General features: G+C 35.5%; 1 protein-coding gene across 1 annotated transcript; it reads left to right on the forward strand.

Moving 5' to 3' along the window:
- Positions 1-4,131: 4,131 nt before the first annotated feature.
- On the forward strand, positions 4,132-13,190 carry LOC136856201 (junctional adhesion molecule-like). Its single transcript, XM_067133898.1, has 5 exons — positions 4,132-5,763; positions 6,807-6,949; positions 7,340-7,550; positions 8,315-8,626; positions 9,994-13,190. Exons 1-5 carry the CDS (start codon positions 5,718-5,720, stop codon positions 10,647-10,649), a joined length of 1,368 nt encoding a protein of 455 aa, XP_066989999.1. The 5' UTR covers positions 4,132-5,717; the 3' UTR covers positions 10,650-13,190.
- Positions 13,191-13,846: the final 656 nt, after the last annotated feature.

Raw genomic sequence — 13,846 nt, forward strand, 5'->3', positions numbered from 1 at the left:
GTTCTACGTATATATATATGGTTCTACATACTGGGCTAATGATATTGGATTTCTTCCAGAAAATGACGTTGCCAACTTAGGTTACCCTCTCTCTCTCTCTCTCTCTCTCTCTCTCTCTCTCTCTCTCTCTCTCTCTGTATGTGTCTCTCTCTCTCACATACACATACATCACCTCATTAACTCAAACAAAAATATCTTTACACGACACCAAAATGTTAAAAAAAAAAAGAAGACATTTTTTGGCAGAGAGAGAGAGAGAGAGAGAGAGAGAGAGAGAGAGAGAGAGAGAGAGAGAGAGAGACTCCTGGCAGCCGGGCTGACACTGTCAGCTCTTAAATAAGTGTCTCTCGGGGCCCAAATAAGTGGAAATAAGTAATAAGAGTTTATAAAAGCGACAGGTCCTGTCTTCTCTCTCCTTATTAAATTCTGTGTCTCGGTCTTTAGGGATCTTTCGAAGGGAAAGGAGGCGTTATGGACGTGCACACACACACACATACAACACATACACATACTCAACATACACACACACACACACACTCAACACATACACACACACACAAACACACGCACAAACCATCATTAATTTTGGAAACCCGCAAACGTTTGGCGAGGGAAAATTGCCCTCATGTTATACCAGGTTTCCTCTAATATTAGGGAATATTATTCCCTCCCGTCCACAGATTACTTTCCAAACTTTCTCTCTCTCTCTCTCTCTCTCTCTCTCTCTCTCTCTCTCTCTCTCTCTCTCTCTCTCTCTCTCTCTCTAATATCCTTCACTCCCTCACTTCTACTTTGTGTTTTAATTCTCCTTCTTATTCTTATCTTTTTATTATGCAAATATCCACTTTTGAGAAGTTTGTTTGTGTGTTTGTTTCTTAGGTGAATTTATGAGTGAGTTTTGGTCTGCCAAAGGAAGCTTTCCTTAGTGTGTTTGTTTCTTAGGACTTTCTTCAGTGTGTTTGTGTTTGTTTCTTAGAACTTTCTTTAGTGTGTTTGTGTTTGTTTGTTTCTTAGAACTTTCTTTAGTGTGTTTGTGTTGGTTTGTTTCTTAGAACTTTCTTTAATCTGTTTGTGTTTGTGTTTGTTTCTTAGAACTTTCTTTAGTGGTCTGTGTTTGTTTCTTAGAACTTTCTTTAGTCTGCCTCTATCTCTCAATCTGTCTGTCTCTCTCTCTCTCTCTCTATCTGTCTCTCTGTCTCTATCTCTCTAATCTATCTGTCTCTCTGTCCATGTTTAATTGCCTCCTACATTAATCATACGTTTACTGACTACTAATAATTAGTGATCAGTCCTTTAGCTAATCACTTTCCATTCAGATTCGGGTCTGGAAACTCCAGCCTCCTGGAAAGATTGATTCCCGCTCCAGTCCTGGAAAATACAGCTACTGGAGCGATTCACTGCTCCAAATACAGTTCTGGTAGCTACAGAATTTTGTATTTGTTTGTTGTTGTGAATCCAGGCCTGGAAACTGGAAGTTCTTTTTTTTTTTAGGTTTCCAGAGATCTGGAACAGGCCTGGAAAAAGCGGTCATGGGGAATCATTCTAGTTCTGGAAACTGGAAGATTTTGGAATGAATCCACGTTCCAGATCCTGGCATGAAAACCCAGACATTTCAGTATTCATAGATCCATATAGGTCTGGAAGTTCCAGGCCTGGAAGCTGGAAGCTTTTTAGAATGATTCCACGTTCCAGATCCTGGCATGGAAACCCAGACAATTCAGTATTCAAAGGTCCATATAAGTCTGGAAGTTCCAGGCCAGTAAGCTGGAAGCTTTTTAGAATGAATCCACGTTCCAGATCCTGGTATGGGAACTCAGGCATTTTATTATTCATAGATCCATATAGGCCTGGAAGCTCTAGCCTTTTCTGGTCATTCATTGAACTTGATAAAGGCCTGGAACTTCCAGCTTTTCCATGCCATTCATTTCCTCTCATGTAATTTATTTCCTCTCAAGCATTTGTCCTTCACAAAATTCATTTTCCTTCATACATTTTTACTTATATTTATTCTCGCCCTCAATCTCTCTCTCTCTCTCTCTCTCTCTCTCTCTCTCTCTCTCTCTCTCTCTCTCTCTCTCTCTCTCCTACAATACTCAGCAACGGACGCATATGAGTGTCTGGATGTCGCCATATATTCATACACTATTTGGGAGTGAGTAAGATTTTTCCTCCCTTTTTGAAGTTTTATTTTTTATTTTTTTGCAGTTTTTTTTTGTGGGTGTTTATTTGACACTAATGTATGCCTGTGGGGTCGTATCTCGCGGGTGGTGGGTTATTGTGGCCTAACAGAGTTGTTTTTTCCTGTTGTTTTTTTTAGTACTTTGTTGTTTGTGTTTTATATTAGTTATTGTGTTGTTTGTTGATTCTGCTTGAAGGCTAATTGCGATTATTTATTTCTATATATTTATCCTGTTTGCTGTCAGTCTGAAATTGTTCCTGAATCATCTCGAACATCCTTCAACCTATACTTTCTCTCTTTCTCAATCCATTTAGCTTTCTCTCTCGTTCTCTCTCTCACTTTCACTGTACTTATTCATATTCCTCTCTCGTTTGCTCACTCCAGAATCATCCCCAAGTCATCTCAAAATTCCTCAACCTATCCATTCTCTCCCTCTCTCTCTTCCTCTCTCCATTTAGCTTTCTCTCTCGTCCGTTCCTCTCTCTCTCTTACTTTCACTTCCTCTCACCGTCGAACGTTCGAAATTCACACACCAAACGGGGGTGACTCCAATCCATTTTAACGGTTGGTTAATTCATTTCACTCTATCTTTTTTTTATTTTTTTTTTTTTTTTTTTTGGTCTCCGGAGCGAGAAGTGACTGTTTTCTGAAATGGGTAAATTTCTTGGAAATTTGGGAAACATCAAGTTTGACCGGAATTTGCGCCCATTAAGCAATGGTTTTTATGTTCATCTCGAATTATACTGAAATAGGTTCTATTATGCGTTGGACGTGTTGCTAGTTTGAATGGGCAGAATTCTGAGTGACAATAAAATTTATGGATAAATTTTTTGTCATAAATCTTGTGATGGACTTGTTGCTAGTTCGAGTGGGTAGAATTCTGAGTGGCAATAAACACAAAGAATTAATTTATTGTCATAATTTTTCTCTTAATTCTGGAGTATGTGTTCAAGTTTCTGTAAATGTATCAAAATATTACTAATATATTTTGATCAAATTTGTTTATATTATTTTTTTCTGAGTTTCATTGATCAATATATATACATAAAAAATGTCATAAATCTTTTTCCTAATTCCGAGGTATATATATAAGTTTCTGTAAATGTATCAAAATATTTATTAATATATTTTGATCAAATTCGTTTATACTATTTTTTCCCGAGTGTCATTGATCATATATATATATATATATATATATATATATATATATATATATATATATATATATATATATATATATATATATATATATATATGTGTGTGTGTGTGTGTGTGTGTGTGTGTGTGTGTGTGTATGTATGTGTGTGTTCTCTCGAAGCCTGAGATCAAACTGAAATTCTTTACCATTTTTATATATGTATTAGAAACATTTTTCTACAAAGCAATTGATCTATTACATGACTTTTGATCTTAGATTTTAAACCCCACCACCTATAGTCTCCAACTGAACCGAATCCGGAAAGAAATTTCCCTTTGAAATCTTTTTTTTGGCAAAATATCCATCTCGCGTGCAAATTTGTCTAAGCCCACGCTCCTATTAAGGAAACACCTCTCTCTCTCTCTCTCTCTCTCTCTCTCTCTCTCTCTCTCTTCTCTCTCTCTCTCTCTCTCTCTCTCTCTCTCTCTCTCGAGTGTTCTTTGCGACCAGTGCTTTTGTGACGGCTTGCAAAATATTCATGCAAGGTTTCAAAGGGTCAAGAACATTTCTGCATGTTAAATGAAAGCCTCTCCACTAATGGGATATTGATTTACTCTCGTCACAGAGAGAGAGAGAGAGAGAGAGAGAGAGAGAGAGAGAGAGAGAGAGAGAGAGAGGAATGCATGATGAAGTTAGCAGCAAGTGGGGAAGGCAGAAAGGTTATTGAAAAAGGATTTTGGATGGGGAGAAGAGTCTGTGGAAGAGAGAGAGAGAGAGAGAGAGAGAGAGAGAGAGAGAGAGAGAGAGAGAGAGAGAGAGAGAGAGAGAGAGAGAGAGCAGAAGGTTAGGACAGAAATGATCTTTTATTTTCAAAAGGTCGAGGGTTTGGAAATATTTTATTTTTAGACCTATCCAATTGACCTTGACTTAAAACAATCAATTATCCTTTTTACCTAAAATCTTTAATTTTTATTTTTGTAGACACTGTGTGTCCCTACCTCCCAGAACATCTGTGATATTAGAGGAACCTCAGTGTGTCGCCAGAGAGAAAAATCTATATGAAAATCTATAAAAGTCTATAACTTATCCCAGAAAGTTTTGTGCAAGAGTCAGCAATAGTCAGTTACGAGATTCTGGATCAGTCAGAAGGAAATGAATAATTATTGAAAAAATGGAAAATGAATGATTACGTGAATTAGAAAAAAATAAAATGAATAATTAAGTGAATTATAATAAGGAAAGTGAATAATTACGTGAGCTGAAATATGGAACATGAATAATTACGTGGATTGAAAAATGGAAAATGAATAATTACGTGGATTGAAAAATGGAAAATGAATAATTACGTGGACTGAAATTTGGAAAATGAATAATTACGTGAATTTTTATATGGAAAATTAATGATCGTGTGAATTTTCATAAGGAAAGTTATTAATTACATGGATTGAAGTATGGAACATGAGTAAATACGTGAATGTTAATATGGAAAATGAATAATTGCGTGAATGTTAATATGAAAAATTAATAATTACGTGGTGGAAAATGAATAATTCGTGAACTGGAATAGGGAAAGTGAATAATTACGTGAATTTTAATATGGAAAATGAATAATTACGTGGATTTTAATAGGAAAAATTTATAATCACTTGAATTGAGATGGAAATTAACAATCACGTGAATTTTGATGTAGAAATTAAATAAGCACGTGAATTTTAATATGGGAAAGGAATAATCACGTGAATTTTAATATGGGAAAGGAATAATCACGTGAATTTTAATATGGAAGATGAATAATTACGTGAATATTAATAAATAAAATGAATTAAATGAATAAGACAATGAAAGGATGTACAAATGAATATTTTCAGAGTTAAAAGTGACTCAGATTTTATCATGAATGTTTATAATGAAGCTTAAAGTATAATGAGGTGGTGATTGTTTTAAAAAAATCACGTGAAAATTCGCATTCTATTTAAAATGATGATGCATAGTGAGGTGACGACATGATCTGATAATGACTGAATCATTGTAGAAGTTTTTGAAAGAATTAAAAAAGGAAAAGTGATTCAAATTGATTGAGAAATATGATTTAATTTGTGAAAATTTTGGAAATGATATAAAAGTCTACGGGATTAACACATACATTTTCGAGTCGATTACGTTTTTGTCAACTGAAAAAAATATAATGGAATGAAAAAAGCCCATTGAAAATAACAATTCAAAAATAATGCGTACATGAATTGATAAATCATGAATTAAGTTCTTGAAATAAGTGATAAAATTAGCATAAACTAAAAAAACAAATAGAAAAATTATAAAAATTGAAAATGGAAACCAAACATTAAAAAATTAATATTAATTCATTTATGGAAATTAATAAGTACAAGAAAAAATACAACAATGTCTGACATCTGGATACATTATGTTGTATTCTCAATGGCTGTTGGTAAGTGTATCATACATTTGTTCCCAAAATTTATTTCACAAACTTTTAATTCTCAAACATTGAATTTTTTCTATTTTATATGATGTTAGATTTGCCTTAATTTTGTCCTAACTCAGTTTTTCAAGTGTGTGTCTATTTTTTAACATTATTTTCTTAATAGACTTTTCAATATAATGTGAATTCCAACTTTGCCATAAACTGACATATTTTTAATATTTTACCTCATTAATTTTTTTCCCAATAATTATTATTTATGGTATAATGTTTAATAATGTCAGTTCCACCCTTCCGTCAGTTTTTACAATGTTTTTCAGTGATAGTGATAATGATATTGATGATAATTCTACTTATATTTATTATATTTACATTATTCAATAACTTATTTCACAGTTTTATTAATTTTTATTCATCTCATTTAATGACAAATTAACCTTAATGTCATTTTGATAACTTATCTGTTTGGGTAATAATAATAATAATAATAATAATAATAATAATAATAATAATAATAATAATAATAATAATATTGAAGCAGTAGTGTTAGTTCTTGATAAAAAGAAAAATATTCTACCCCAATTTGGGACCAAACCCAGGCCCCCAAAAAGCAGATGGAACCTGTGTTCTTAAACCTGAGGTGTTACTTGGGCAGGCTGCACCCCTGGTATATACCAGTCAGTGTCAGTACCCTGGTTCTAAAGTGGTTAAGTTGGCAGGGACCTTGTCTCTCACCAGAGAAGCCCAGGGTTCAGTCCCAAAGCAGAAACTGAATTATATTAAATGCAATTCTATATTTTCCTTCCAGGTTATGTACTACTGGAGGCCCAGTTTAATCCCAGGAAGATATTGAATAATATTAACTGCAACTGTTTGTTTACCTAAGTTGTGTCTCAGTGAAGCCTAAATTCAGTTCCAGAACAGAAACTTAATGTGGTTAACTGAAACTGATTGGTCTTCCTTACAGGCTGTGTTTTAGTGAAGCCTAAATTCAGTTCCAGAACAGATACTTAATGTAATTAACTGAAACTGATTGGTCTTCCTTACAGGCTGTGTCTTAGTGAAGGCCAAATCCGGCACAGGGCTCTATACAGGCCCTTACTTCCCTTCCCCAAAGCCCCAGAATATCACAGTCCACCAAAACACCATCGCTTACCTGCCCTGCTCGGTCAAACAGCTCGGAGATAAATCGGTGAGAGGTGGAAGTCAATATATGTATATTTAATCGTCTGAAAGGATACTTGGTTGAGGATACTACCTGATTTTGGCATGTGACTGCTGTGATACAGCTGTATAACTCGAACAACAGTCATGGGGTTCTTAATATAAAAGAAAATTAAACTAATGTGGGGTAAAATGGTCAAACTAAGCCACCAGAGGTCTAAATTGTTGGCAAAAGTGTATAAAAGTGGGGCAAAACTAGTCTATTAGGGGCATGAATCATTGTCAAAGTCTCACTGCTTCTAACTTCTGCCAAATCTTTCCATAAAGATGGAGGGAAACTCAAATAGAAGCAGCAAGAAAGTGAGATAGCTAAATCACCCATAACCTCACTTTCTCACCTTCCTCACTTCCTCCCCAGGTCTCCTGGGTTCGACAGAGGGACGCAGACATCCTGACGGTGGACAGGTACACCTTCGTCAGGGACGAGAGGCTCTCCGTACACTACATCCCAGACACGGAGACCTGGACCCTGGTCATCAAGTACGTGCAGGAGAGGGACGCCGGCACCTACGAGTGCCAGATTTCCACAGAGCCCAAAATGTCCATGCTTGTCCACCTCAATGTCATAGGTAAGGTCACAGGTCAAGTTGCTTGTTTGTAGGTTTATGTTTTTGGGAAGGATTTGTTATTGTGAGGCGTGTCTGCAACTTATTGCATACATGTCACTAACATGTATACACACAAAAGATCTAGTTGCTCATGTGAGGGTTTATGTTAAATATGTTGTAAACACGTCTTAAACTTACAGAATATATATCACAGACATCTTGTAAACATGTCTGAAACTTATTGTATACATATCACAAATATGCTGCAAACATATCTGCAACTTATCCATGCATGCCACAGATGTGTTGTAAAAACATGTCAGCAACTTATTGCATACATATCACAAACATGTTGTAAATAAAACAGTAACTTATTTCATCCACACTACAAAAAACTGATGTAAACACATGTTGGCAACATTTTACATACATATCACACACATTCTGACAACAAGTTAGGTTCTAGTTTAATTTTCTTGTTGATATCTTTGGAAAGAACTTATCCTTATGCATCCACACTACACTAAAACATGTTGTAAAAACATGTTGGTAACATGTCACATACATGTTACAAACATCTTGTCAACATGTTGAATACATGTCACATACATGTTAAACATACTGGCAACATGATGAATACGTCACATACATGTTACAAACATACTGGCAACATGTTGAATACATGTCACATACATGTTACAAACATACTGGCAACATGTTGAATACATGTCACAAACATGTTGAGAACAAATCCTTCGTACACAGACTCCTCCTTTCCTTCTCAGTGCCACAAGTCGAGGTCGTCGGAGCAGTGGACAAGTACGTCCGCAAAGGTTCGACTGCCACAATGGAGTGCGTAGTCAGCTCGACGGTCCAACTGCCGGACTACATCTTCTGGTACCACTCGGGGCAGAGGCTTCTCGAGTACGACCACCCGAGAGTCAAGTTCTCCGTCTCCAAGAAGGGCGAGAAGGGGGCGGAGATGAGCATCACGTCGTCTCTGGAGATCACGGATGCCGTGTCATCCGACGAGGGAAACTACACTTGCCTCCCTTCAAATCTCCCTGCAGCCACTACGATTCTGCATGTCCTCAATGGTAGGGATTAGGTTTTTCTACATTCCAAGGGGTTCACAACCATTCGGGGAACTTGCATTTGATATTTCAACCATGACTTGGTTCTCAATTCTAGCTGAGACTTCTTGTTAAATATTCTTCAACTTTCTTTTAACCTCTGCTACAAAACTATAGGCAAACTAGTTTTAAATCTATATGATTTTCTGTTCATATATTTAATTATATTCAATATTTTTATCTGTATATTTTTAATCAAGAGTTTGGAAAATTTTTTACAGGACAACCTTTCTTTCTTGAAATAATATCTGTATTTTTATGCTTCTATATTAATAATGTATTAAAGTTAACTATTTTTACAAATGAACAGCCCTCTCCCAAGACTTGTAACTAACTGATATTTAATCTCTCTCTCTCTCTCTCTCTCTCTCTCTCTCTCTCTCTCTCTCTCTCTCTCTCTCTCTCTCTCTCTTTCTCTCTCTCTCTCCCCTCTTCTCCCTTTTGGACACATAAAAGGTGTCCTTTCAATCTGTTTCAATAGCTGGACGTTGATATAACAACCAGTTTTACTCTTGTACTACACTTGGACGAAAACGTGTCTTCACATTTCCATTGAAACGAACGCTCTATAGACTTTACCTTCGATTTTTAAGATTAAAATTAATTCCTCAAACCAGGATTTGAACATAGTCTCGCCGTTTATTCATTCTTATTCGGGAGAATTCATTTTATATCACAATAATCGAATTTGAATCGAACAGTCTTTTATCAGTAATTAAAGTTAGGCCTTTCCCAACTGGGGAGTATTAAGCCTCCCTGTCGGTCAAGACAGGAACCTGAGGGCTATACCAGGCCTCAAAGCCCCTCTCACACCTTACCACACTTAGGACAAGAGTCTGTGTTGGTATAAGGCCGCCTTAATCTAAGCAAAATGAAGATATCTTCTATATTTCGGTAATAACATTTTGCAGAGTTTTATAAGACGTTACCTAAAAACATTTGAGTTCAGTTAACAAATTAAGACAAACATTTTCATTACAAAGTGCTGATGAGTCTGTAAAACATTTTGGGGAGTCTAGATGGTAAATATCACTAATTTAATCCTCCAGGATACCGTCCAGTTGATAAATACATTGTAAATTCGTTGAATTGACTCCAGATTCCTAACCAATCCAATTTCCTGGTATAGAATAGGCCTACATTTCAAATCTTCCCTGGAATCCAACTTGAGGTTTCAAACCAATATATATCCTACTTAAGCTATTATCCCCACTATCTCATATATAGGAAGGAAGGAACTAGAAAGAATAAAAGGAGTTAATACTGGAATAACGAAATAAGAGGTCTAATTCAGTCAGTAACTATAAATAATTCTTCTTCAAATCTTTCAGACGAACACCCAGCAGCCATGCAAACTGGAGCGGCCATGTTGACAGACCCCCCTTCACTGCACGGGATCTTAGCCATCGTCATCTTCGCTTTCATATTCGTCCACATCCCCCTGGAATTCCAGGCCTCTGGGGGCTGGAACCCAGGCTTCCAGGCTCAGGAAGAGACTGCGAAGAGCAGACTTCGTAAGCTTTCCAGATCAAAGAGGAAGAAGAGGGCCAGGTCGTTTGACGAAATTGGTCCTCAGAGCACCAGAGGCTTTCCAGAAGGCAGGCCGCTGAAAAGGTTCCAGAGGCACCTCAAAGGCGTTCCGGAAAGCGTTCCAGAAACAGCTGGAACTGAGGTGAACGGACGGGCCGAGGTATTTGCCAAAAATGGCCCTCAGCCTCTCAGAGACCTTCCAGAAGGTGACACGCCAAAGACCTTCCAGAAGTACCTCAAAGGCTTGCCAGAAAGCGTTCCAGAAAGCGTTCCAGCGACTGGAACGGAGGCGACCGCCGCGCCTGGAAGACTTCTACAGAGCGATTGCTCTCTTACAGTCGCCCTCTACGGTAGAAATAAGATTTTAAATTGCCTTGTTTGTAGATCAAACAAGAACGGCCTGCCTTTGAAGGCGGCCCAGAAACCAGCGCTCAGTCCTCTGGAAACGAAGACATGATGGATTCTGGAAGCTTGCTAGATGTTTTGAGAGGCTCAAAAAATATGATTCTTGCGGGAAACCAATGATTCTCGACAAGAATCAGACTCAGAAATTGTGCTCATTGTAAAGTCACTGATTCTTATCAAGAATCTGACTCAGAAATGAGCCAACTGGAGAATCAATGATCCTCGAGACTAAAAAAAATGCTCACTGACAAAAAATCAATGATTCTCTTCAAGGATTAGACTCAGAAATGTGCTCAATCGAAAATCAATGATTCTCGAGACTCAGAAAAGTGCTCATTAAAAAAATCAATGACTCTCGTCAAGGATTAGACTAAAAAAGTGTCCTCACTGGATTATCAATGTTGTCATATAAAATTACGTTCATATATGTGCTCATTGGAAAAAAACCAATGATTCTCGTCAAGAATTAGACTAAAAATGTGTTCATTGGAAAAAAAATTATTCTCATAAAGAACTGGCCTAAAAAAATGTGCTCATTGAAAAAAAACAATGATTCTCATAAAGAAATAGACGCAAAAATGTGCTCATTGAAAAAAACAATGATTCTCATAAAGAAATACAACCAAAAATGTGCTTACTGGAAAAAAAAATTATTCTCTTAAAGAAATAGGCCCAAAAATGTGCTCATTGGAAAAAATCAATGATTCTCGTCAAGAATTAGACTAAAAATGTGCTCATTGGAATATTAATGATTCTCATAAAGAAATGGATCCAAAAATGTGCTCATTGGAAAAAAACAATGATTCTCTTAAAGAAATAGACCCAAAAATGTGCTCACTGAAAAAAAACAATGATTCTCATAAAGAAATTGACCCAAAAATGTGCTCGTTGGAAAAAATCAATGATTCTCGTCAAGAATTAGATTAAAAATGTGTTCATTGGAAAAAAAATGATTCTCATAAAGAACTGGCCTAAAAATGTACTCACTGAAAAAAAATGATTCTCATAAAGAAGTAGACCCAAAAATGTGCTCACTGGAAAAAAAACAATGATTCTCATAAAGAACTGGCCTAAAAAATGTGCTCACTGGAAAAAATCAACTATTCTCTTAAAGAAATAGACCCATAAATGTGCTCACTGGAAAAAAAACAATGATTCTCATAAAGAACTGGCCTAAAAATGTGCTAATTATAAAAAATATCAATGATTCTCGTCAAGATTACACCCAGAAATGTGCTCGTTGGAGAATCAATGATTCTCTACTCCAAAATGTGCTCATTGGGGAATCAAAGATTCTCTACTCCAAAATGTGCTCATTGGGTAATCAATGATTCTCTACTCCAAAATGTGCTCATTGGAGAATCAATGATTCTCATATAGAACTGCAGTCCCAAATATGCTTATTACTGACCAAAGAAATTCAAAATACGAGAGATTTCGAAAAATAATGAAACATTATGATAATTGATTATATTATTATTATTATTATTATTATTATTATTATTATTATTATTATTATTATTATTATTATTATTCATTTTGATAAATAAATACGTGCTGTTTTTTGAGTGTTTGCAGAGATGAATTTTGTTTTATAAACATAAATAAAAAAAATGATAAAATTACCTTGAACACATAAAACTTATTTAATCGAAATGAAACAAACAATAATTCACGCCATTGGAAAAGGGAAGACTATAGAAAACAAAAATAATATTTCTAAAGATTCTGTGAGCTTCAAAAACGTCACTTGTTCCATAGAAAAGTGAAAACCGGAGTTTCCCCCAAAGCTTTGAATAAAAACAACGGTTGTTCCACGGATTTCCATATCTCCCTCGGACAGTTTTTCGTCGATGTATGAGTTTCTTGGGATTTGGGAATAAAGGATAGAACCGTTATGACGTGTGAGGATTCCTGGATTCCAGGTTTGGAATTGGTGGGAATGCTTTGCGTTTTAAGAATGGGAAACAGTTTATATATAAAAAATAGTTCTTTTAAAGACAATAAACAGTTTAAATAAAAAAAATAGTTCTTTTAAAGACAATAAACAGTTTATATAAAAAACAGTTCTTTTAAAGAAGAAAAAGTTTATATATAAAAAAACAGTTATTTTAGACAAAATAAACAGTTTTCACGACGCAAAAACATTTTGGAAAATCAAAGAAAAAAAAATGCATAATTTAAGCTTTCAGAAAACTTGTTATGTCTCAGACTGTTTGTAAGCATTTGAAAACATTCCAACAATTTTTATATCTTTGTACATCAGCTAATATTTTGGCTCACCAAAGAAAACCCAAGTTTTAAAACTTACGCTTTCCCGTTTCCAGACTTTAGAGGCTTTGTAGAAATATATCACTTTTGAAGAAAAAAGGGGGCCTCTACGAAAAATATTCGTGTTCAAAGCTCAGCTTTCGTGGAAATTCGTGACTGAACGAAACCCACGAACGCAAAAAAAAAAGTTGTCAATTTTTAAAAAAAAATAAAATAACTTTTTTTGTGATAAATCTGTTTCTCATATATGAAAAATAATCATGTATCACTGGACGAATGTGTTATATATCACCGCTGGCATTCAATAAACGTGTTGATGTGATTTCGATGTATCATTTACCAGTGTGGTTGCTCGTTTTTGACGACTGAGGCTGAAAATCAACTGGAGGCAACTGAGAGAAATGGGGATTTTGCCTCAGAAATCACCCAATCTGAGATGACATCAAAATCTCTCATTATAAAAATATTGAACCAACTGATAAAATAAATATTCAAGCTTATATTTCGACATAAAATATACAATAAAATTGATAAAATAGAGATTTAAAGATTGTATTCCGACAAGAAATAGCAAAACTTGAACTAGATTACCTGGAAAATACTTGTCTGATACGATTCTCTAGATTCTGAATCTTAGAATCTTATTCATTATTGTATATTAAAAGCCACTGATATACAATTCATTCTTATTCATCTCTCTCTCTCTCTCTCTCTCTCTCTCTCTCTCTCTCTCTCTCAATACCCTGCCAGCAATCTCCTGTCCCTGAAAGGCCCAAATCAGATCCTGTCCGTCGTATCAGCAGGAATATTTAATGGCTATTGACGTAGTCCGCCTCAGGCTTGTAGATATTCTGACTAATTTATCTAACGGCAATCAAACCAGAGTATTCCAAACAGAGATTTATATTATTCTCTTTCGTCCGAGGCTGATTTAATAATTTAGGTCTGTTGGTTTGAGGTATATTGTATATTTATCAT

This window comes from Macrobrachium rosenbergii, chromosome 34 (genome assembly GCF_040412425.1).
Source record: "Macrobrachium rosenbergii isolate ZJJX-2024 chromosome 34, ASM4041242v1, whole genome shotgun sequence".
In the NCBI taxonomy this organism is placed as follows: Eukaryota; Metazoa; Arthropoda; class Malacostraca; order Decapoda; family Palaemonidae; genus Macrobrachium; species Macrobrachium rosenbergii.